The sequence below is a fragment of the Heliangelus exortis genome, chromosome 13 (genome assembly GCF_036169615.1).
Source record: "Heliangelus exortis chromosome 13, bHelExo1.hap1, whole genome shotgun sequence".
Taxonomy (NCBI): domain Eukaryota; kingdom Metazoa; phylum Chordata; class Aves; order Apodiformes; family Trochilidae; genus Heliangelus; species Heliangelus exortis.
The window spans coordinates 10,236,925-10,263,566 of record NC_092434.1 but is presented as its reverse complement, the minus strand read 5'-3'; the positions used below and the strand labels follow the sequence as shown (position 1 = coordinate 10,263,566).

Sequence of the window (26,642 nt, the reverse complement as noted above, 5' to 3'; positions counted from 1 at the left end):
TCTCAGTTTCTGCTTGCCAGGCTGGTGGAAAAAGTTCATGGGTTTACATCACTGAGGTAAGCCAGTGCCTCTTTTCATGTCTTTCATTTCCTTTGGAGAGAGGGATACTCTTCATCTGGGAAATGGGAAAGAACATCTATTGGATTAGCTAGGTATGAGGAGATAGGAAGATAAAGGGAACTAGAGTCTGTGTGAACACAGGTGTTGAAGTAAAAGCTCACCATGAGTTGCTTTTTTACCCAAAATTTGAAAGGAAAGAAACTGTTTTATTAATGGGTGTTATTAAAGGAATTGTTCACTAAAAATCTTACTGAGTTTGGATCTCTACAGCTCTGGCAGTTCTGTAAGAATGTTCATGATCCATATTGCCTTCATGTCCAGAACTGTACCTAAAGTGTACCTCTGACCAAGACAGACAAGGACCTTACCGGCTAATAGAGGACCCCGCTGCAGTCTCTCAGACATGAGAAACACTCCCTCACCCCCCTGCACTACACCCCCTAAAAAAAAAAAACAAAACAAAACGTAATGCTGGGCAGAGTATATGTTGTCTATATTGCTTAATGCATTTTTAAAAGATGATGTCAACATTAATTACTAAAATGATGTACTTGCCAAAAGAATAATGCACAATATTCCCCACCTCACTTCCATGTGCAGTCCATTAATTAATGTCTTTACAAAATGAACCTTGTAAGTAACAATTTAGTCTGGATTCCGGTAAAATGTGATGTTGAAAAAAGTGCTCATGGTGAAGCAGCAGAAATGCCAGCTTCCCTTTAGTGAAATTTTCAGTATAATTTGGATTAAAAATGCTATTTTTCATGCACAGGGCAAAGGAATACTATCTAAAAGTTAGGTTGTCTGTGTTTGCCTCTCACAGAAGAGGCACAGGGATCTTTATAGGATTTCATTCTTTTTGAAGACCTCTGTTAAATTTAGATGAGATGCTGGCATGGCTGCAAACAGGTGAGAGAGATCCTGTCCTGAAAAATAAAGACTTGAATAAAACCAGAAAGTGCAAGTTATATCATCCCAAACCCTATCCTTGTCTAGCAGAGAAATGGCTTCAGACAGTATAGCACTATATGTTTACATTTTCCTCATCTATTATTCTGAATATCTGCAAAGTGACTCTGCATCTGCTTGAGATTTCAAGAGTATTGAACCAACTTAGCTGTTTCCTGACTGAAAATTCCTTTTGATTCCCTCTTTAGCTAGTGAAACTTTTTTGTTGCAATTAATGGTTTATAACATACCAACAACCACTGATGGTCACTATAGAAATATTAAATACATTATATTTAATATTAATTATTCTTATAAAAGTATTGAATATGATTTAAAAAAAAAACACCAGCATTTCTGGTTATTGACAACTCTCACAACAGTGCTGGTGTTTTGCAGTCTTAAATGAAGTAGATATTTCAGCCCATGCTTAAGCTTAGGAAAATTAATAAACTTCATGCAAAGCTGCAGAGTGGAAGTTGGTAAGAACCCAGTGAGGATACAGTGGCAGTATTAATGGGGCCGTTGTGTGCATTCTACTTCATTATTCCAAAAATTTTTTTTTAATTTTGTAAATTTTGAAATTTGTAAATGCTTATTAAACCATCATCTTTTCTGTTCAGGAAGTCTTCCAAATGAATTGATACCACTGGACCTCTGAAAAATCTCTCTAGCCCTTTAGGTATCCCAAAGGTGTACTGTCCCCAAGAGGGAAAATGTTATTCGGGATACATAAGAGCTGTCATCTGATTGCCATGGAAGGTCCTACACAATAAGTAGAAGGCTTAATATCAAAAGTGGATGATAAATAGGAATTGTTACAGGAATGTTTTTGGGAAAAGTGTGTATTTATTTTTGATTGTGGTCATTGTGTCTGTTTCAAAGAATGGACAATTAACAAAAAGGAAGAATGTGTAAATTGTTTTTTTTTTTACACATTTAGCTTCCTATATATTTTTGCTTCATTTAGGGGATATGCAGACTTGACTGTAGATAAGAGTGATAAAAAAAATGTTTTTGATGTTAATTTTGCAGATATGTTGCTCCTCAGTATTACATAGTTTGTGATTTGAGTAGACATAGCTACAGCTGAACAAAAGTATTTCGTGTGTTCTGTATGTCAGGGCTGAAAGACTTAAAATTAAGTATACCAGCTTTTCAGTGGTATGTGTGGATGAATGTTTTCTCACCAGTGCACTTTCTCTGCAGAGAAAAAGATTCTGTAGAACGTGTCCCCTCCTATGTGCCCTGTGTGTTGTGTCTGCCCCCAGCTCTTGTCTGATGAGCAACAGGAAGCAGATTTGTCAGTCTGAGCCATCTCGCTGCATATAGGAAATCATAGATAAGGCACAGATTTTTCAATATTAGTTTTTGTCTCTAAAAAAATTAGGAAAATAATTAGAATTTGGAATACTTCAAGGGTATTATAGTTTTGTTAAGGTTTTTTATCTGTCTTGTATGGCTGTGCCTCTAATCATCTCCTTTCTGTTGCCTTGATGTATCCCAAACTGCATTGGGTTGATGGTGGCAGTAGCACCAGTGGAAGGGCATTCCACTATCAGTGAAATAGTGCATGAAGAACTGGAAACTCCTGGGGATATTTTTTCCATTTGAATTTTTCTTTTTCGTTTCGATCATGAAACCTTACAGAAGCAGTTAAGTAATGTGTGAGGGAGAAGTCCCCATTCTGCCTGTATTCCACCTTCATGCTCCATTTCTACACAGTATTACTACAGAGAATTTGAGCAGGAAAAATAAGGATGAAAACATTCCCAGAATAAGAATATTAGAGTAAGAAAGAGAAACTCTAGAACACTGTGTTACTGTGCTTAAGTGATCTGTGGCTTACAGTGAAATTACACGAGTGATTTTTTTCTTTTAAAAATGTTTTAAGTCATACATAACAGTGCAGTGGGGTTTTTTTTGTTTGTTTGTTTGTTTAGTTCAGATAGTTTTCAGTTACTGAAAATTATTTTGCAGGGGAAAAAGGTTTAGCTGTAATTACCCACCTTGATTTTTGTGTTCTGTGTTAAATACTGTGATGAAAGATGAGGGATAAGGGTTAATTAAATCTTTTCCTGTATATGTGTTTTCATTTCCATCAATAAGTTTCATATATGCTAAGTATTCAACTTCCACCATGAGGTTCTTATGTGGCTATAAATGTTGGTCACTAATTCAGCATGGGTTTGACCAAAATTCATGAAGGTTGTTGAAAGGACTGTTGTCAACTTGGTTTTGGTATTGGGTCCATCATGTATGTACATCTTTTAAATTTGCATCTCTTGCCATTTTGAGTCTTGGTACCTTGGTGTGTCATGGAGTTTGGTTACTTTGTGATTTTTTTTTTTTTTTTTTTTTTTCTTTTGCCAGCCCATATCCTGTTGCTTGTTTTGCAGGACTTCCATGGCAGATAGGCCATAGGGAAGTGTCTTGTAACTTTCCATGAAAAATTTGACACAGGTGTTTTAACGAAAAACATTTTTTGTTATCTCATTTTTTGAACCCTGGCAAAAGACCATGGAACCTGGCAATAAATACTGATCCCACACCCAGATTACCAATTGCCTGCTGCTGTATCTGTCTCTGTAGTTGTTCCTGCCTCACAGCACGCAGGAAACAACGTATTAGTTTAGCCCTAATGAAAGCAGTGAAATGTCTTTCACTGAAAGCTGTACTAAGTTTACATCACATTTGCCAAGAGCATGTACACTAAAAATTACTGTGAATCAGTTAACTTGTGCTAACATGTTACTCTGTGATAAGTTGTTGTGAACCAATTTTCTGATCTTCTGTATCTGTGAATGTTGTGCTGAATTTTACTTGACTTTAGATGGTTATATTTGAGATGAGGGAATTCAGTCTCTTGCTGTTTGCCATTAGCTATAGATCTTGAATGAGATCACAGCTTCCCTGTGCTAGTGGTAGTGCATACATTGTTACTTCAATAACTCCATCATTCTGATTTATAGAATATATAACTATATAATAATATTATATATATGTAATATATATAATATAATAATAAAAATAATAATAAAAAGTTGAGACTGACAACACTGCTGGTAGGGAAATGATCAAAAGCTGTTTTTTAGAGATGAAAGAGGAGAGAACACTGACAGTCTTACATGACAATGTCCAGTGCAAAAATCCTGTCCAGTTTCCTATGTCATTGCTTTTGTGCCTCTCTGACATTGCTGAGAATTTTTTAAAGATGTTGAAGCAAAACTGCATTGTAAAAGGAAGCATGGAAACTCAGGCACTTTGGCCCATACCTGTTTGGTATGCCTTTTTTTCTTTGCCTTTTTTTAAATTCTTGGTTAAGAAATTTTAGTTGCTCAAGAGACAAAGTTGTACAATAAGACATATTAGTAATGCTGGATGTAAAGCATATTTCCTAATACATTGGCAGCATTATACATTCAGGATTAGTTGACCCTTCTGTAAATAGAGCCCTAAGGGCAGGAGGACCTTGTACAAATGCCATTTACCGTAAATTCAAATTACCCAGGGCCAGTTTTCAAACCCAGCCAACTTTTTAGCAGCATTTCAAACTTTGGTGCTGATATTTGGGATGTTTTACTTTTCTGCTTGAAATTTTTAGCTCTCTTCATATTTTCTGTAAAAGATATAATTGACCATGGTCAAATTTTTGTGTGGCTAAAATCTGTATTTTTTAGGGTAGTAGAGAGTCACTCTTTTTAGTCTCTTAATTAGAAGACAGGAGAATTAAACTTCATCAAAGAGCATTTAGAAATAGATAACTTAAAGCGTTTTTTCCCTTTTTTTAATTACAAAACTGCTGTAATTCTAAGTGCAGAAAAGTGCTTTTCATGCAAGAAAGTATGTCTCTCTAGCAAGAGCCCACTTCTGGTGGTTTTTTTTGTTTTAGTACTGGGAAAAAAAAAAAAAGTCTAAAATTATTTTTGAGGCTACAGACAGGCTTATTCCTGAACAGCAGCAGGAGATGGTTTTCTTTCAGCTGATCAGTCAGCTGTGTCTCATCCTGGGAATGAGGAGGATTCTCCTCCTCCATCAAGAGAACAGGGAGTAAGAATCTGCAGAGTACCATGTTGCTCTCAGCCCTGGTGCAAGGCACTCGTCAGCATTCCCACAGTGGTGATTCACTTGGGGTTACTCACTTGGTAAAGCTTCAGCTGAGCTATAAATTAAGCCAGACATTATCATTTTTGAGAAATCTAACAATAACAGCCTACCAGATTCCTGAGAATAATAGCAGTGACCAACTGTGCAGGTCAGGGGAGATGTGAGTATGCATTCGTGAGGACTTCAGCTCTCCTTTGAGAATTTCAGACAGAAGCTTCTATTAAAGTGCAAAGTATTGTTATTATCTTTGTCCTTTATACATATTTAAATAGTACATGATAATCATCTCTGTGAACTCTTAACTATTCATAAAGGTGGCTGTCAGTTAGAGGCCCGAACCAGTACTCCAGATCCAAATACTTAAAATGATATATCATGTTGTAATCTTCTGAGAATTATTCATAAACTTTGTGTAGGAGTGTCCTTTTAAAAGGTAGTCTTTGTGGATGCTTATTAAGTGGGGGATTTGATTGTTCTGTTGGGATAAAGATATCCAAGAATGGTGGAGAAACTTGGCCAACTGGAAGGTTTTTTTTTGGCATTTCCCTGGGGGAAGAGTGAGAGGCAGGGAAGAGGAAAGTTGATTGACCCCTTTACATCCTAGTGTAGCATCATCTGATCATATGGCCCAGGGAGTCCCTAGGGCTACTTCCAGATTACACCTACAGGTACCTGTGTGCCTCCCCACCCCCCCAAAAAGGCCAAATCAGTATATCAAATTGTTTCCTTGAACCATGAAACTTTTGATAATACCAGTATATTTTGTAGCTTGGTAGTCAGAGAATTACTTAGCACAAAAATCCAGGTTGTATTCTCCAGGTTGAATGTAATGGAACAGACATTTTAAAACACTGATTTCTCAGTCTCCAAAGACTTCCCAAATGCTTTCTTCTTGGGCTCTTGGATGTTCTTTGGCCACTGTTTCTTCTTTTTTACTTTAACCAGAATTTACTGGATGGTAAAAAACCTACACAAATTTTCCCATGAAAAATTTAATCTGAAGTAGCACATGCTGACAATCTGCACAAAAGTACTCTGGTCTTGGGCTGCTCCTTGTCAGATGCGAGCTCAGAGCTGTGAGTTTCTTGGCTTCTAGCAATCAGATGTATGAAATCACAACCATTAACAGCCTCACATGGAAGGGGCAGAGCAGTGGCCAGAAATATGGGCAGCACCTTTCCTTCTTGGAAGTATATCAGGACTGTAAGGTCTCTGCATGTTTTCCCAAAGGTTTTCCAGAGTGAGAGCATTGCCTGCTTCCACACGTGGCTGCATCCCCTTTGGTGCTCAGCAGGCCTTGCTGGTACAGGAAAGAGCAGTCTGTGCTTCCATGCACCAATGGGCTTGTGTCCTTCCTGGAGATTATCACTCATACTGATTGAGAGAGATACTATGCTCTTTTCCTTTATTTTAATCTTCCTTATTTATTTAAATGTTAATTGGTCCTTGTTAATTTGGTTTTCTCTGCTGAAAGCCAAGGTCAACAATGAGTCCTTCCATGTTAGCTCTTCGTGTGATTACAAGGTAGTGTAATGCATCTTGGAAAAAGGTAGCAAGAAGCCTTCCCTCGGTTTTTAATGTAACCTTTGTGTTAGGTAGAGGTTTGGAGGTTGAAAGAGAGAGAGAAAATGTATGTTCGGTGCAGACTGAAGGGTCTTATTGATTTGAAAGGACTGTTAAATTAAAAGACAGTTGTTTTGAAAGCAAAATATCACTTGACCCCAAAGAGACAGGCAATCGCAGCCCTAGGGTTAGGTATAATAACAACACTGGCTTTGGTATGAGAATCCTAACAGAATCCTAGACCAGAAAAACAGATGGTTTTTCCTTTCACTTCACTGTAAATGCAACTTTCAAAATGCTGCTTTCGTTACTCTAAGAGCGATCTCTTCTGAGAATACCCTTCTTTTTGGCTGCAATGGCCATTTTATGACATAAAAGTAATTTATTTTTTTTTTCTAAAACTGTTTCTGTTCCATGGGGCAAAACAAACAGAGCTATCATAACACTTTAAATAGTAATCAAATATGTTTTTCTGTTTGCATTCAAAAGGGTGTAAAGGTAACTTGACAAGATGAAAGAAGGAACCAGATTTGTGTACCCCCCCCTTCCCTAGTAACAGGTATAGAGTTTTAGAAAAGACTTCAAGGCAAAAAGAAAAAAGCATAGAATATACTGTTATGGTGTTATTTTTGTCTTTCATTTTTATGACAACTTATTTGTACTTAAAGGAATCTTTCCAAAGAGTTAAGAAGCATCATTAAATAAAGACTGTGAAATGTGCAATATGGCTTATTTATTTAAATGTTAATTGGTCCAACGAACACTTCTAATTAGCTCTATATTTGCTTAGCAAAAAGTTTTACAAATTCCAATTGTGAAAAGCAGCTATTTTGAGCTGGTAAGCATGTTGCAGAATCAGCTATGATTTTTCTATAGTTCTCAGCCCTTGAAGGCACAATTTAATTTTTCATGTATGCATACTAGCAACGGTAAACACTTGCGAGTGTAAAGAACCTTCTTTAATTAGCTGCACAACAATTAAAGGATTCACAAACTAAATTGAACCCTGTCTCTGTGCTTACTAGCTGAATTCTACCACCTGTCACAACAGCACTTTGTTCAATCTGTTATGCAAAATCATTATAGCAATATAGCTGAGGAAAAAAAAAGAGAAAACAGCAATTATTTCTTACTTTTCTCTTGAATGGGTTATTTTGGGTTATACTGATGTCAGGTTCATTGAAGCTAACCTTTTGAAATCTGTAACAGCATAATACTTATATGGCAGGCTTAGAATAGCTAGAAGAATATTTTGTTTTACCCTTTTAAGAACAAGAGAGGCACATCCTTAAAGTGTGGTACTTTCTCTGATCATTTGGAGGAAAAAAAACCACCAAAACTGTGCAGCAGCCTGTTATTTCTCTCTGTCAAACAAAAAAAATTGACCAACATCTAATAGTACAACATACTCTTTTATTATTAAAGCTTGTGCACCGATATGAAAACTAGTTTTAAAAACCACTGGTTTCCTAGAGTGGGGAGAAATGCACTTTTAGCTTACCTGTTCTGGCTTCTGATATTTGTGGCTATTCTTCAGCTCTTGAAAATATAATAGCACATGAATTTAAAACTTGAATACCGGACTGACTTACATGCTGACTATTTTTCCTTCAGGCAGAAGTGGGTGAATATGAAGAAGTTGTGCATGTTTACAGAAAAGCCTCATCTGTCATTGTGAGTGCACCCTTTTGCCAAAGTGAGCACAAAGGGCCAAATGAACTGGGAGTCCCAGTTTTCACCCCAGTTGACAGGAGTAAGGCTTCTACTGCTTCTGGAGACCAGGCTTGGGGTGTACCAAACTTCAGGCATCATTTAACCCACTCTGTTTCTCAGCGGGGTGGTCTCCCAGTTTGCCTCTCTCTTCCGAATTCATCTTATTGATTTTGTGTTGAATATAATTGGAGGGCACAGGCAGAACCTTGCAACTACTTTGCAGTGGTGTGAAAGGCCAACTACTGGGAGAGGGCTTGCTGCTAGGGAGGAGGTGGGCATGGGGCAGAAAAAATGAGAAAGGACCCTTCACTGTGCCTTTGGGGACCAGCTTCTTGCGGGAAGCTATTGGCTGCACCTCAGTGCTCTGACACACGTTTCTGATGCTGGTGATAATTCCCAGTGAAACCAGTAGCAAGTTTTCACTGTGTAAAGAGTATGAGGCTGTACTTAGTGAGGAAGACCTGTTTATATTTCTCTTTATTCTGCTGTGACAGCTGACAGGAATGTGCTCATCGCTGCCAGCTTTCATGCAGGAGAGGTACAGGTATGTTTTGTGCATATGCTCACCATAGCTGAGGACTGAAAGTTAAGCTGCCTGCTGACAGTTTCCTGAAATCGTATCAATAACATATTGTTAGCTCTTGTGATTGAAGCTAAAAGAGTCTGCTGTTGGATAAAGGATACATGATATGGGCATTTCATAAGCTAGGGATATAAATGAATAACTTCGCTCACTCACAGTACTTACATTTTTTACAGTATAATTTTTATACCATTGTCCTTTTACAAAGTTTTGGAAAATCTAGAAAGAGAACAAAGACGTCCTGTAGAAACATAGTGGGTTCTTTTTGTAAAAAGTCACTATGAAAATAAAAGTCAACAACCAAAAATTGAGAAAGGATTTCTTTTTTTTGTGACTTAAAAAAAAAAAAAAAAGAGCAACTGCAAGAAAGCCTCATACTTTTCATTAAATATGTTTTAAATTCTTAGATTATTTTTCACTGGAGTATAAGAAGCCACAATTTGTTATATATATCCCTTTCTTCATTTTTGCATCAAATAAGAATAGCTGGTCTATTCAGAAATAGAAAGGGAAGAAAATGATTTTTTTTTTTAATTAGAGAGATATAACAATCACTAGAAGTGTAGATGCAAGTCACTGGAAATCAGTGCAACAGGAAAATGAGTTTCTTCTTGGGCAGCTGAAGCAATACAGAGGTTTCATGTGGAGATTCCTGAATGCTTTAAGCTTTGGAGGTTTTGGTGTTTGGTCCTGTACAACGAGGAACACTTTGTCCTATTGCAAGCAGTGGGAGGCCACTGAACCACCAAGTCTTTCCCTCTCCTTTTATCTGGCTTTGTATTTTGCGAAAATTACCTTGATTCATACAGGTTTGCAGCAATGGAAATTAACATTGAGTTTTACCTGAAGCTGGAGAAATTCAGCTGAGCTGGAGAAAGTGAACACAAACTTCTCATTTGCACAGACTATTCTTGAGGCTTGAAATAGTTTCACTTGGAGTTGTTTCATGCATGTTGCATGGAAAACTCTTGCAGTAAAGCACTCGCTGTCAGTCCCTGGTCCTTCTGCTAACAGCTCTCTGCTACAGTGGAACTGAAACCTCCAGGGATCCTGTCAGTCACTCCAAGGAGTTTGGTTAGAGCTGTATGTGGCCAGAGCTGGCTGTTGGGGATACATTGCAGTTAGCAAAGTCCATCTTCCAGCTGAGTTTGCAGCAGTAATTGAACTTGCCAGCCTCTGTCATCCTGTGATTGCGTTTATCACAATTTGTCAGCTTTGTTGCCACTCACCTATCAACCAGGAGAGGTTGTCTTTTCAGCCAAGGGCCTGGAATGTTGCAATTAACATCAGAAATATTAAAAGGATTTTTATACTGCAGATAGCTTTGAAATATGTTTCTGTATTTTTACAACATCCCTCTTCTCTATTCATCTATCTACTATGTGCCTGCCAAATTTTTGGTCAACTTTTTGTTCATGACAAAAGCCATTGTGCCCAGATACAAGTGGGGTGCCCAGACAGCAGTCAGTGCTCAGCTTGTTGGAATCCTGAAGGTGAATGTTTTCTAACCTTGGGACAGATAAAATTAGAGCAGTTGCAAAATCAAGCTGTCAGTGTCTTAGCTGAGCAGAGTGACTCCTAACCACACCCTTTTAAGTCTAAACCACTTAGCTCAGTATGAAAGTATCATGGGAGGTAGGAGATGGCTTCTAGAGTTACTGGCTCTGCTTTTGTGTTCATGACAGTGATCAATTAATAAAGTTAAATAACAACAGCAGTAATATATCATATCAGTAAGAGTGTGCACAGACCAGAACACCAAAGGATAAAGGAGATTCGTGGGGTTTAGTATTTAATTTTTCTTGAGTGGTAACGAGGTATATTTCTTCTGTCCTTACTTCAAGTTTGTGTTGTGTTTCCTCACCTATTTTTTTTTTTTTCATTTAGTTCTGCACTTTTTCCACATAATTCTGTACGGAGTTTGCCATTTCTACTTTTTTGGAGACCACAAACACAAGGAGTGTTCTGAGCAATGTTTGCTCTATTTTTCCTGCATCTACCTGCTTCCCAGAATCCCTGCCTTATTCAGCTGTTTCCTTCACTCTATCTAATTCCATTGAAACTGAATCTTTCTCGATATTATCCTTTTCTAGTAAATTAGTATTAAAAATAACTCATTGAAGCCACTTGTATCTAAGAATTGCTATGACCCTCTCAATTATGTCTTCCCTTTTTGTCACCAAGTCCATGTGTTACAGGGAGAGGAAAAATGAATCAGTTGGATTGAGGAAAAGAAAAGAGAGAAGACAGAAATTGGAGGTAGAAGGGATTAACAGCCAAGAATCTCAGTTATTAAAACCCAAAATAACTCACTAATATTTTAACCAAAATTTTTTATGCTGATAGTTCTGTCATGAGTTTAAAAAAAAAACCCTGTCTTTTCAGCTGTCAATTATGTTTGATAAAAGAAGGCTATCTGGCATACTGGACTCAGCAATGGGAGTCGAATTCTGGACTCTGTCCCTGGCTTCTTTACAGAGGATGAGCCATCTATTTAAGTCAAGATACATGGCAAGCTTTTTCCCAAATGCGATGTGGAAATGATCAGTTAGGGATATTAATTTCTACAGTGCTGAAATTCTGAAAAATTCTGCCACTTTCTGGCCTTGGAAGCTGTTTGGGTGCACTGATAAATGCAAAAGTTACTCCTAACTGTTTGCATTTATATGATATTAAGATCTTGGCTATTTCTGTGCCCAGCAAAGAAACAGGCAGAAAATGTCTTCCCCTCCTCTCTCAGTGTGTTGATCAGAGTCTGCTTTGATGACCACAGCTCTGGGGAGATTTGCAGAATACTGGGGTACTAGCTGGTGGGAATTACTGCTGGGGACATATCAGCTGTGTACTGGGGGAAAAGGGGCTTAAGTCTTCCCTGGTATGCAGTGAGGCTTGTTCATACTTTTCATGTGTGTGGACTTTTTCTGTGTTGTTTTCTCTTAAATACACTGATCTTGAAGACTGGAGTAGTTTATCTTTTCATTATCTCTATACTCTTTCCTATCCTTTATTCCCAGTTCAGTGGCATTAGAAGTAAAATAAATGCAGTTATATATATGTACTTTGAGAGTATATGCCATCACATAATGCTCTCTTTCATGTGCAACAGGTTATGCAAGGTTTAATATAATTAAACTTTTGGGGTTTTTTTCCATTAAACTTTTTTTTTTCTTGTTGACCAACATTAAAACATTTCCTTAAGAGACACAGTTCCTGTGCTGATGTCATCACAGGTAATATGTTTAGTGATGCATTGTTTTGTCTATTGTGTAACTCAATAGTATGCAATCTGGAGTATCCTTAATTATCCAACAAACCATTTCATGATAATGAAACCAAATATGGTGTCGACTTGGGTGACACCTCTGTGATATTATTTATCATACCACGTATTTATGTTTCAAATATAAACTGGTCACTGCTGTTTCAAAATATTCACTCTTAATCAAATCTATGCTTGAAACATCATCATCCTTCCCCTAAAGCTGTTATTAGTATTTGCTTTATCCTTATTCTCTATGCAGATAGGGTTGGGTACAGACTCTCTAATTTGGCAGAAAATAGGCTAACCTTGTGGTCTTTTTTAAGTCCTAAACTACAGTTGAGTGTGCAGTAGCTTTCCATATAACTAGGTCTTTTGTTCCACAGGAGAAAATGACTTAATTTGTTAGAGAGCTTTTTGAAAAAAGATTTAACTGTGGTCTTTACCTACTAGACCTGGGATTGCAGGGAGGTGATTAATATGAATTAAAGAAGCCTTGTGACATAGGACTAAAGGACAGAATTATTTTGTTATAGTTGTTGGCAATCCCAACTTCTGCAATTTCATTTCTCCTTAAACCAGATTTTCAGCATTTTGCATAAGGAAGAAGTCTAATTGGAGCATCTACTTCTTTCTGAAACTCTCTTTATTCAGAGATGTTCTGTTTATGCATTTTCCTTGGGAAAGTGTGTCTTTGTCCCTTGAAATCCATCTATTTATTGCAGTGACACCTACTGCTGAGAGAGCTGATCCGCAACAGGATCAGTTGCTGTTAAACTTGGCCAACAAGCAGTTCGTGACTCAACCAGCAGATGTTTCTGTGGCTCAGGTCAAAGGGAACTTATGGACTCGGGGTTTTTTTCTTTATTCCTAGCATTAGGTGCCAGGAAAGTCAACACTAGGTGCAGACAGTTGACCTGACCAGTAGCAGGAGGAACTGAACTAGGGCCCTGAGGATCTGCAAAGACCAAAGCATTAGTCTGTCGAGCCACTGTGCTGGCTACAGTCCAACACTTTCAGACAACTGACTATCTGATTGCATGCCTGGATTTTTGTAATGATTTTACATACTTATTTGATGATTTGTATCCAAGCTTATGCTCCCGACAGGTGCCCTTGTGAAAAAAATCTCACTGGGCTATCGCATATGAATATTTCACAATCAATCATACTTTGATTCTTGGGACACATGTGCATTTGACATTATATTTAGTCATATACAAAATCTAAGCCTAAGATTTTGTGAAATGAAAATACAATCATCAACCCAGCATTACAGTTTTGGATTTATATTGTTTCAAACTATGGTTTGAGGTCTGTGGTCTTAACTCTTCATGCTTGATCTCTTTGGTATAGAGGGCCTGATCCTCCTGTCCTCACCCAGCTGAAATGCATTGCTTTTGATTTGGAACTTGCCTGTGTGAGGAATGTAGCATTAATGGGATCAACATTATGTGCATTTTAATATTATATAATAAGTTAGAGTATTACAGACTTCCAGTGCAGTACAGTGTCCTCAGACGAGAACAGAAGATTTGGGAGACTATTTCAATCTGTAAAAATGACAAAAGTGGAATAATAATTATGCTTTGCAAAGTCTTCCAGGAATTTTATTGTTTTATTTGTTCTATGTGATACTAAAGTGGATCGTTAAAAGCTTAATTTTAAGGTTTCTTCAGTCTGATGTAGATGCCAGTTAGATTAATTAAAGTGAACAATCAGATAGGAGCTACAGGAGATTGATCAAATAGGAGAGAGTTTAATCAGTTGTATACATTCCAAATTACATGAAAATAACAAATTTACTTTAAAAAATGCTGTTTCTAAAGTTAGAAAAGCTTTAGTTTAATGAAGCATTTGACAAAGCACACTCCCATTTGAATTTTGCTATCTTATCTTTTGCCATCAGGAGAGCACTAAGGAAAAAAAATAATAAAGTGAGAGTCAGTGCTTATAAGCTAAAAAATAATGATCCCAGATGCAACCAGTGCCTGGAAAAAAAGCAGGAGGTGGGGTTTTTTGTTTGTTTGCTTGTTGGTTTTTTTAATCTACTGAACTTTCTGTACCAATTATTTATCTTTCTTTTCTTTGGATCTGACTTCTTAAGTATATGAAAGTGAAATAGAATAAATAAGAAGGAAAAGAGATGTTGCTAAGTCACATGCAAAGTAGCAATAAATCAAACAGCTTGTCTGCATGCTTCTAATCTTTCTATTCTAATCTGTGAGTGAGATTTATAAATGACCTCTCCTCTCCTCTCTGCTCGTCTTCCTAGATTGTGATCATGAACAGTTCACAGTCGTCCACTCCATGGGTGCTACCAACCAAAGACTGTTCTAGTGATTTATCTTCTACTGATCAGTTATCAGTCCAAAATGCTGTGCTAGCTAGAAAGTACCCTACAGATGTATCAGGTATTTCAGAAAGCATCTGTCTTCTCAGAGCACAGGGAAAGCCTCAGCAAACGGTTTTCTATCAGCTAATGACTTTTGAAACTTCAAAATCCCTCTGCTAACCCTTCTTTAAGACATAAAAACTGTTGTGGAATGAGTTGGCTCTGTTGTTACTAAAGGAGTACTTTGTTTTGGAATCAATAAGCAGCCTGTTTAAATATCAGCACTACAAAGCAGCTATAGTTTTGTCAAATGCCTTCCCTACTCCCTGCTGCGTGGTCCTGCAGCAGCTGGGTGCTGAAGATGGGTGTTTGGGTGAGGCTCCCTGCTCCTCACACAGCAGTTTGGTTACACTGCACAGGGCAGGCCAGGAGCAGCCCCTCAGTAAGAACCAAACAGGAAAACCATCTCCTGTGTTGGGTGTGCAGTTTCCTATTTCTATGAGGAGAGTGTTCAGCTTATGAAATTCACAACTGGATACATATATTACAAAAATACTCTCTCATCTTCCACATGAAGGTGCAGTGAAACATTCAAGTCCCTTTGATGATACTAATAGTTATTTTGATTTCACTCACATTTTTGCCCTCAAGAGTAGGCAGGTGCTGGAAGGGGCTGCCCAGGGAGGTGGTGGAGTCACCATCCCTGGAGGTATTCAAAATCTGTGTAGATGAGGAACTTCAGGACATGCTCTACTGGGCATGGGGACTTTTTCAAAAATTTTTAGTAGGGGGTTGAAGATTGGACGTGGTGATCATAGAGGTCTTTTTCAAATGTGACAGTTTGGTGATCTTCAACCCAGTTCTGAGTTCTGAGATGCTACATATCCTTTGCTATGACTTTAAAACAGAAATGTGGTAAAGTGACTAATAATTACAGAAAATTACCTAGTTGGCCTTAGTAATATTAAATAAAACCAAATAGATAGGACAGATTACCTGGATTACCTATAGGCTGACTTTTTTTTTTTTTTTTTTTTTTTTTTTTTCAAGACATTCTGGTTTACTCCAGAAGCCATGTATTTCCCTCATATAATTAGATTATACCCCAAGGAGTGGGATACCTACTTAACCAATTTAAAAAAATAAAAATAAAGAGAGAGAGGGGAAAAAAAAAAAGAAAAACGCCAGTGAACCAAATACAGTTATACTGTTTTACATAAGTAAAATGAGAATAGAATCTGGCCTAATGTTCATTTCATTTTACCAGATTGGATAATGGTTTCCTGGTGTCATTAAATACATCTGATCTCCCCCCTTCCTTTCCACACACACATGGTTTTGTTAAAATTTAACTATTTACATCTACGTCTCTTAATATTGCCTACAAATCAGTCAAAGAAGAGTAGGTCATCTGTCCTGCCCTACTCTTTATATATTAATCATCTGGTAAATAAACTGCTCAGTATCCTACCCACCTCAGTAATATTTGTGATGTAATTTGTTTGGATGCCCAAATGTCACCAGCGTTGATTGTAAGAGATGAAAAAAATGTACTTGCTCAGCACACCAAGCTCTGGGCTAAAATGTAAGCATGAAATCTCTGGTTTATTTTTGTAATAATGTTTACAGCTGTTTAATGACCCTGAAAGGGTTCAGTAGTCTGGTGTTCTGTATTTCTTAACAGGAGTGTATTATGCTTATAACAGCCTTAGTTAAACTGTTTCAGCTACAACAGTAAGAACAATATTTAATAAAAATTCAATATATATTTTGAAGTTTCTCAGCAATACCTGTTTATGAGTTGCTAAGAGATGAAGCAGTCTGTATTGGAGTATTTAGAATTAGCCAATGGACCACAAGATAATGTAGATATATGTGAATTGTTCTAGCTGGAAAGATAAATACCAGGTCTATATTCTGAGAGCGTAAGTAACGGTGTGTGTAACTCCAACTGCTCAGAGGATCAGGGCCAGAGCGAGCTTGCTGCTTAAACACGTGAGCTTGTAAAGCATTACTTTGCTTACTGAACTGTAAATCTTTTAACTAACCTAATCTAAGCTATAATAACAGCACAACAGTGGTTTTTTCTCTATAGCAGTGAAGAGGGAAATGCTTTAGTGTGTGTGTCCAGTAGGAATGAACAGGTGTAAATAAGAGCTGAATTTGGTCCATCTGTTTACAAAGATAACAGGTGTGTGTATGCACATATGTGTATGTATACAGATATGTGTGTGTCTGCATATGTTAGCTTCTGTGTAGGCTGGTATTTCAACTTTTTTATTCTCTTTGCCATCTTTTTTTTTCCCCCTCCATTTCCAGCAAAAGGAAGCCAAGCTTCTCACATTACATTAATGTAGTTGTGATGACAGGCATTTTTGGTGTCATAATTGGTTTTAAATTCCAGTAATCCACTTCAAATAGTTAAATAAAATCTCTGTGCTTGGTTGAAATGGCTAAAGTCAGAACTTTCGTTATTGATATCACAGGAAATAGTCTTGAGGGCAAAAATGTGAGTGAAATCAAAATAACTATTAGTATCATCAAAGGGACTTGAATGTTTCACTGCACCTTCATGTGGAAGATGAGAGAGTATTTTTGTAATATATGTATCCAGTTGTGAATTTCATAAGCTGAACACTCTCCTCATAGAAATAGGAAACTGCACACCCAACACAGGAGATGGTTTTCCTGTTTGGTTCTTACTGAGGGGCTGCTCCTGGCCTGCCCTGTGCAGTGTAACCAAACTGCTGTGTGAGGAGCAGGGAGAGGAGCGGCTGCCTTGGACGAGGGCTGAGGGGTTGATAAAGTTGAGAAGGGCAGCCCTTGAACAGCTCCTGATGCCAACATCCTCTGGTTGGTTCCATGTCTTGGGAGACACTGTCTTTACAAAACATTTGAGATATTTAAAAGTCAAAAATTTTCTCCCTAAATTTCAACAAATATATTCTGAATTTCTTAACAATCTCCAATTTGATTTGCAGTTCATTTTGTAAACTCATGCTAACTACAGAGAACATTGTGCTTCTGTTCCCAGTACGAGAGATGGCAAAATGTTCTGTTTTCCTTATAAGAGAGATAAGAGATGTAACAGACTAGATATTTAAAAATTGAAAGCTAAGCATTTTCCCTACCATGAAGCATCACAGAAACACTTAAAATTTAACATTTCCAGATTTTTTTTTTTTGATACCTTGTGTTTTGGTCTGGGGAGTCAAAGGGTAGGTCATAAGAAGATGTGAAAAACATTTTTTTTGTCAAAACACCTGCAATTAAAAACTGCTTATCTGTTAAAAGGTAAATTTTAATGACTTACATTCAGGTGACTTTTCTTAGTGTTTTTAGCATTTGATTGTAGGGGCAGAATGGATACAGTAACATAGCACTTTGGTCTGAGGAAGGTGTTTCTGCCCATAGGGAAATCCATGGAGATGCAGAAGGACTGCATGGCTGTGGCATGGGTGTAATGCAGAAGGACCCTTGCACCTCTTAGGTGTTGAAAAGAGCAGCCAGACCCTGAGGGAGGGTCCTGTCCAATGGAGAAAACTGTGCAGTGACCACCATGACACCAAGGTGGGGACCTTGAACTGCAAGGCAAGAGGCTCACTGGGACATGAAAGCCCCTTACATCACCTGATGTAATCCTGTCTGATCATGCTGTAGACAGCAATGATGGATAAAGAGAGGAAGAATGAAATTTCTAATTTTTTTTTGAGAAATTAGGCAAATTAGGTTGGGTTATCTAATTCATAGTGGAATGATAGATGAGTAGGAGTTTTATTTCTGTCTTGCTTGTGAATACAAGATAAGATTTTGGTAGGCTTTGCTGTGCATGTGCTGAAGAACACTTGAGAGTCTGATTTACATGAGAGCTCAAGAGTAGCAAGGCCTCTGTGTTCCTAAATGAAGTAGCTGGGAACTGCAGGAGAAATTTCATGTGGAACTATGGTGAATGCTGTGGTTATACTTTGCAACCAAGTATAAGTGAGAAAAAGGAGACAGTTCAGAGGCAGGATTAGGAATATTAGAAACTGGGGTGGGTGAGGGTGGGAATACCATCTAAATGAAGAAGTACCATCTTGAGATTGTGGGACCTGGATCCTAGGAGCTGAACAGCTGAGCAGAGTGCACAGCATTCAGAGGTGGTTATTTCTCACTAAGCAGAGGCTCTCCTGACCTTTCTGCATGTTTCATAAAAAATTTATAAACTTTCCAGTGCCAAAATATGAATGTGGATGGGTCAGACTTCACGCAAAAATATCAGTTTTTAAATGAAAAATTGTGGTTTTGGTCTTCCTCTTGATTTTTTTTCCTCAGTCAATCTATCTTCTACCCTATATGTGTCTGTATGTTAGTGTGAGACCAAAAATAGCAATAGAAAATGTAAAAATTGTTCCAACTGCAACTGCTCTTGTAAAGTTGTCTTTGAAAAAGAGCCACAGAATAACTTAAAATCTCAACTACAACTCCCTTTTCCTTTCCCAGACCAAACAGCCGTACGTTTGAACTGATGCTTAGGGTTAAACATCAGAATTAATAAACTCCACTGGGATCTGTCAGCATTTCTGAACTTCAATAGAGTATAAAAATGTTGAAATTAACTACCCAAACCTTCCTGACCATGCAAAGGCACCAGTTCCCATTGAGGTCAACAGAATAAATGAAATTTAGACTGTATTTTCAAGCCATTATAGAATAATGACAATTCACAATGACTTGGATAAACCCTCTTCAATATGTATGTGTCTGTACACAGGAAGCATTTCTTGAGTTTGTATGTTCTTTTTTGTGGAATCCAGGAAAAAAATAGAGTGGATTGTGGTTCCAGGATTTTTCTTGAGTTTTTGGGTTTTTGGGGTTTTTTTTTCCAGGTCTAAGCACTAACTCTGAAACTAACTCTGAAAAATTTAGCAATAAATTTGGTTTGCTTCAAAAGAATTTGATTTGTTTATTTTATGGCCTTGAGTGGAAACTTCACTTGTGTTCGCCTATGAAAATCAGACTCTGCAAGCTAAACTTAAGTGCAGTCCTACAGCTTATGGGTCTAAGCCTTTTCCTTTTATACACTTGATCTTTTTAATATATTTATAAATACAACATAGACAGAATTTAAGAAATGGGTCCTCAACATAAAACCTGAATCACGGCACTATTAAACTTTGAAAAATATCTGCTTTACATCTGAGCAAAATTTTGTAGCTCGTGTTCATCTTTAATACACATGAATACACATTTCCCCCTGTACTTCTTACGGGATCTGCATTGTATCACAAGCTCAGTCGTCCTGTCAGGGGCCAAATAGGTCTTCTCTAGGAGACCACCCATGGGTTTTTTGTTTTGTTTTGTTTTCTTTAAACTGTGGTCCTGCAAATACTTAAGAATATGGGGAACTTTGCTTTTGAGGGTCCCTCTTTGAAGTCTACTGGACTACTCCTGTAAACACAACTATATGCATTTTAAGGATGTGCCAGATTTGGACCTCAAACTGTCTAGCAAGTGGCCACTATGAAGCTATGTGAGGAATGGTGTCCACCTGGAGTCTGCCTGTAGCCTTTGTAGATGGCATAGCAAGTAAATGCATTTGGCTAAGGCCAACCAGAAAGTTGACCAAATTAAATATTCAGTAACATATAGAATGTAGTAATTTTATTAGTTAATAAAGTGTCAGATTATCCCACCGGAGAACAGAGATTTTAATTATATTCTAGAATAACCTTATAGCATCATATAGTTTGAGAGTTATTGATGTAAAACTTTGTATTTTAAATAGAATTTTATAGATACATTATTTCTGTGTAGAGAAGTGGCAGGAATAGAAGATGATTGTGGACAATTATGCAGTCCAGAACAGAACAGTCATGTTTGAGAAACAGCTTGGAGTTCTTGTTTTCTACAGTATACATATTGTAGGTATAATTTGTAGTCATTATTGTGTATTAGAAAGTTATTACAATTCTTAAACTTGTTGAGGCTTCCCACAACACCTTCCCCAGATTTTAATTTGTTTTATCTAGTTCTGTACAAGAGCTCTTTAAAACAAATCAAAGTGTCTTAAATCACTTAATATCTTACCATCGAAGGACTGAGATATTCCTTCTATAATCTAAGAAGTTTTCCTAAGAACTGAAATTTGAAGGTTCTCAATGTATTAAAAGACTTAGCAGAAGATAATGTATATGCCTTTTGATGGGCTCAGTTTCAAAATGACAAAATTACAATGTTTTGTAACAGAAGGGTTAAATCTTAATCTTAGAGGTTTACAAAGCTGCTAGTCGCAGTCTCCTTAAAATTTAATATACCTCGTTAATGCTTACTTGCAAACACTGAAGGATTTTTATGATTATAATCATGTGTTACAGCACCTAGTACTGTTTCTAAGCAGCATACTAATCAGCTTAATGAGATATTACTGCACTTTTTGTTGACTAAAGCAAAATCCTTTTTATTGTTCTAAAGCTTGTCCTTTACTTTATTTTTTCCCAAAACATTATCTTGTTTTATTGTACACCAGTAAATATCATAACATCGTTTTTTTGTCAAATCATAAAACTATCTTTCTCATTGTAGAATATGTAATATATTGAATATGGTTAATGGAACTGAAAGTTACAAATGGATTTCTTTTTTTTTTTTCTTTTTTTTTTTTCCCCCTGGCTTTTCTAATGGAAATGGGAGAGATGCATAACATTTCTTTTTCTATAGATTTAGAAAGGTAAACAGGTGCAATTTCACAAGAATGACAAGGAAGGTGGTAAAAGCCTTTGCCTCTTCCATAATAATTAGATTTTTGAAATTGTAGCATATTTTAAAATAGTAATTAATGAGTATTGGTAAAGATGCAGAATGATGAAAGCACATGTATGATCGCAATTGTATAGCACAGTTGGCATTTAATACAGTTTTTATTGTTTTTACACTAATTCTTCTGCATTATTATGAGTAGGTAAAACATAAAATGCAAATTGTACGTCAATGATTCAATGCCTGTAACACTTTCACAGTCTGAATCTAAAATATCTTCTGATTTTCAGAGATGGAGGAAGCTAGTTTGTGCCTTGGTGTTTCTTCAGCTGTGCCAGAAGCTGACGCCCATCTCAACAGCACCATACTCAATGGGCAGTACTCAATGAGCCAAAAGCTGCACCAGATCACTTCCCAGCTCAGCCATGCCTTCCCAGAGCTGCAGAACAGGCAGAATCCAGAGGAGAAGGCATCAGCACCACTGGAAGACAAAAGCCACATGTCCATAGCAAACCAGCCCATCAGCAGTCAGATGGCACTGTTGGCAAACCAGCTCAACAGAGAGGTTGATACTAGTTTGAATGGACGTGTGGATCTGCAGCAGTTCTTAAATGGACAAAACCTAGGGATTATGTCTCAGATGAGCGATATAGAGGATGATGCCAGGAAAAACAGAAAGTACCCCTGTCCTCTCTGTGGGAAACGCTTTCGATTTAACAGCATCCTGTCTCTACACATGCGAACTCATACTGGAGAGAAACCATTTAAGTGTCCCTACTGTGACCACAGAGCAGCACAAAAAGGCAACCTGAAGATCCACTTGCGTACTCACAAGCTTGGAAACCTCGGCAAAGGTCGTGGAAGAGTCCGAGAGGAAAACAGACTTTTACATGAGCTGGAGGAGAGAGCGATTCTTCGGGACAAACAGATGAAGAGCAGCCTCTTGCAGCCACGACCTGATGTGAAAGCTCAGCAGCACACCCAGCCAATGCCTCTTGCAAACTGCAACTTGTCTGTGCCAGCTAATCACAGCACCCCTGACATTTCAAATCCTGTTCCCTCTCCAAAGCCAGTCAGTGTCCAGGAAGAAGTTGTTGCTCAAACAGCTGGGTTCAGATGCACATTTTGCAAAGGCAAGTTTAAGAAACGAGAAGAGCTGGACAGGCACATAAGGATCCTGCACAAGCCTTACAAGTGCACCCTGTGTGACTTCGCTGCTTCGCAGGAGGAGGAGCTGATTAGCCACGTGGAGAAGGCTCACATAACTGCAGAGTCAGCACAGGGCCAGGGCTCCAACGGGAATGGGGAGCAATCCACCAATGAATTTCGTTGTGAGGTGTGTGGCCAAGTCTTTAGCCAAGCCTGGTTCCTAAAAGGCCACATGAGAAAGCACAAGGATTCCTTTGAACACTGCTGTCAGATCTGCGGGAGGCGATTCAAAGAGCCTTGGTTTCTTAAAAATCACATGAAAGTTCACCTGAATAAGTTATCTGTAAAGAACAAATCTCCTAATGATCCCGAAGTACCTGTCTCCATCAGCAGCATGTCCCAGGAAGCTCACGCAAACTTATATTCAAGATATCTGTCGTGTTTGCAGAGTGGGTTTCTTCCTCCTGACAAAGCGAGTTTAAGTGAACAAACTCAAATCTACAACAAAGGAGATATGCCCATGAAAGAGAAGGAAGTCTTGGGGAAGCTTCTCTCACCCATTTCTGGCATTGGCCACAGTATTGCTGAAGGGGATAAACATTCTTTATTGGGCTGTCTCAATCTGGTGCCTCCTCTGAAATCCAGCTGTATAGAAAGGTTACAAGCTGCCGCCAAAGCAGCAGAGATGGATCCAGTAAACAGCTATCAGGCCTGGCAGCTTATGGCAAGGGGAATGGCCATGGAACATGGCTTTTTGTCTAAAGAGCAGCAGATACAGCGCAGCCATGAAGACACTTTGGCAAATGCTGGAGTTATGTTTGATAAGGAGAAGCGGGAGTATGTGTTAGTAGGAGCAGATGGCTCTAAGCAGAAAATGCCTGCTGATTTGGTTCACAGCACTAAAATGGGCAATCAGAGAGACTTGCCAAACAAACTAGACCCTTTAGAAGGCAGTAGAGATTTTTTGTCACATGGTATGAACCAGGGACTCGATTATAACTTACAAAGTCATGGAAATGTTAAAGAAAAGCCAACTGAATGCCCGGACTGCGGAAGGGTTTTTAGAACATACCACCAAGTGGTGGTTCACTCCAGGGTCCACAAAAGAGACAGGAAAGGAGAAGATGAAATAATTCAAGGTAGTCTTGATGAGCGACGTGGATCTGGAAGTGATCAAGAGTCGCAGTCTGTCAGCAGGTCAACAACACCAGGATCCTCTAACATCACTGAAGAGAGCGGAGTAGGGGGGGGTCTGTCGCAGACCGGGAGTGCCCAGGAGGACAGCCCACATCCTTCCTCACCCTCCTCTTCAGGTATGATAACTTCTCCTTCCCTCTCTGCACTGAAAGCTTTGTAGCTATATTTGAAACCACGGCAGCAAAGTAGTTTATGCATTCTCGTTAGGTCTTTTCCTTGCAGTCCACAGGGATGTGGTGTTATATGCCAGAACATCTGCATTTGGGTTCCCACAATGCTTTTGAGGTTATTTCTCAGCTCACCCTTTTCTCCACTCCAAGGACAGGTTTCCTAGGCTTCCTTCCTGCTGTCACTTCTACCACCCTGCTGGCAGCAGCCTGCAGGGGCTGTACAGTCACCAATGGCAATGTTGCTTCCAGGGCCTCTTCTTCCAGGTTTTGGAAGGTGTTTTCTTTTCCTTATTTTTTACCTATGACATCTATGCAGAGCTTTCCATGTCCTCCATGTAAAAAGTTGAGGAAAGATGCTGCCTTTGAGCTGTAGTTTGAAGAAACAGGATTAATCAGCAGCATGTTAGCTAACTTCTCTGACTGCCCACAACCACAGCACGCACTTAGCTGAGATATGTACTTGTACCTGGCCACTTGACTGATTGAAAAGAGATTCAAAATAAAATTATTAACTTTTTGACAATCTTTAACTTACGTGCACATTTTAACATGTACGATGCCTGCTGCTTAGTTCACGTCTATTTGAAAGGCCAAGAAAAATAGAAATTGGACCGAAACATTTTAATTGCATTGTATGTCATGTTAACTTGCTGTGTATAAAAAAGCAAGCAGATAATATTTCATTGGAGATGTCTATAAAATATTGAGCTTCCTGGTACAATTTTTAAAGTTACTAGCCTATGACTGCTGAAATAAAATCTCCAAGTAATAACAGGTAAGATTTCTGGCTTCATCTATATTTCCAAAGTCACTTACTAATGGATAGTAAATTGAAAGTTATATCTTCAGCCCTTTATAAAGAAAGCACCTCGCTAATACTGTAATCATTCTGCAAGCCTAACAACAGAGGAAATCATGCCATAACAAATACTCTGTTACTAATGGCAACATTGATTTCTGCAATCAGCCATTAAGTCTAGAAAATGAAAGACAGTTTGAGGTACCTTAAGGCATTACATTGCCCACTGTTAAAGAGCTGGTAGCAGGCTGTTGAGGGTAATTCTTTTTAGTTTTTTTCCCCCCAGTTTTGATAAGTATTTTAGTATTGGAGGCAATTCACTGTTGCAGTTATTAAGTATATGCCAGTTTATTTTTGTTGTTCTTGTCATGCTCCAGTATACTCTACTTCTGGGGCCAAATTAATATAAAAATAAAGTGTTAGTTTGCCGGCTTATTACAAACCAGTAAAGAAATTGTTAAGACACATAAATCTGCACTCCACATTCCACAGATTCCTATAGTACTTAATGCTGTTGTTTAAATACCCATGAAACACACTGTCTGCTCTTAGAGTCATAGGCTCATTTACAATTTATTACTGGTGAAACACATTAGAAAAATTGTATGTAGGAACAAGCGTAACAGGCGAGAGCTAATTTCATACTATGTATAGTTGTTGAGATTGATTGAAAGGATTGAAAATATGAAGATTATTTTTCTAACTTTTGCTTTTAAAACTTCTTCATGTTGTTGTGGGACACAGACACATTCACACTCTAATACAGAAAGCGTTGCTTTTGTTTTGCAATGCCACAGAGCGATCACAAATAAAAGATCCTGAAATCATTTAAATTCCGTCTGAAGTCTTCCAGGGCTGTCTGGAAAACTTTGGGGAAAAAAGAGCCCCAGAGTCTTCTGAGTGAGGTTGAACTGATAGAGATGGAGGAGGATTCAAAACAATGCATGTGAAAGTTGGTGTGTTCTCAGTGCCCTACAAACTTTAATTCTGAGTGTTCTGCTTCGTTAAATGCATTGTTGTGGGAAGTTTTTCCTATCTTTAGAGGCAAAAGATAACACTGCAGTGTTGTTCTCTCTCTGGCCACTAATTTATAATTATTTTAAATTTAGATTTAGTTTATTTAAAGTTTATTTTGATACCTGAAGCATTTATATTGAAGCATGTAAAAGTGAAATCATAGTATGTGCCAGTAACAAGTGCTAGAAGCATATTTGTATTTGCTGAAGAAAACCAGACCTTTTCTATTAATATCTGATTGTCTCCTTTAGTCTGTTCATAGTAGATCTAAGAAGGCTCTCAGTGTCATACATCCTATCATGAAAAGTGTGAGCATTTTTATAACTTCCTAATCAGATAAAAGAGAGTATTGCATTTACTAGAAAAAAATCTAAGTATTCTTTAGAACTTTAAAATTAAATTTTATTGCCATGCTGCTGTCAGAACTTTTCATTGTTATCAAGTGTGTATTTTATCCCTACCTGTGAAAAATAATCCTGTAGAATATAAAGAAATCAGATTTTTTTGCGTAGAAGAGAATTAAGTAGTCATTGAATCTTCTATTAAGAAATTACCGCAAAACACAGTTTTACAAATTTCTCAGACTGCATAACAATGTCTCAAAACTTAATTTGCATCACTTGATTCTTTTTTGTTGAAAACTGGGTCAGTAGGGCCTGAGAAACTATTTTTTCAGATCTTAACCAATGAATTCTTCTTTATAAATTGGTGCTCTTAACATGATAGTAGTTCTGAATTCATCATAAAAACCTTTTTACACAGTGCCTCTTAGAACAGATCTCCAGAAGAAGGCTTACAATGAGTGGCAGAGAAGTCTTTGTTATCTGATGTAATTCTTTGCAAAGGAGGATTGGGAATGGAGTGCCTGTTTAAAAATGTCTAGCTCAGGCTGAGAAGAAGAAAGGGTCAAGTTTGCAATCAAACAGTTATTGCAGAGATGTGTGACTGTCACTGGCTGGGCTAATGTGGTATGCAGCTGTTTGTTATGTGAGTAAAAGAATGTT

General features: G+C 37.9%; 1 protein-coding gene across 3 annotated transcripts in view; it reads left to right on the top strand.

The window, feature by feature from the left end:
• The window catches only part of ZNF536 (zinc finger protein 536), a 338,017-nt gene that overhangs the window by 136,621 nt on the left and 174,754 nt on the right, over positions 1 to 26,642 (top strand). For all 3 annotated transcript variants that reach the window (XM_071756806.1, XM_071756805.1, XM_071756804.1), the window contains one exon: positions 21,597 to 23,768. In XM_071756806.1, coding sequence (XP_071612907.1) covers positions 21,599 to 23,768 — 2,170 coding nt within the window. In that variant the 5' untranslated portion in view covers positions 21,597 to 21,598. The remainder of the gene's footprint in view (positions 1 to 21,596; positions 23,769 to 26,642) is intronic.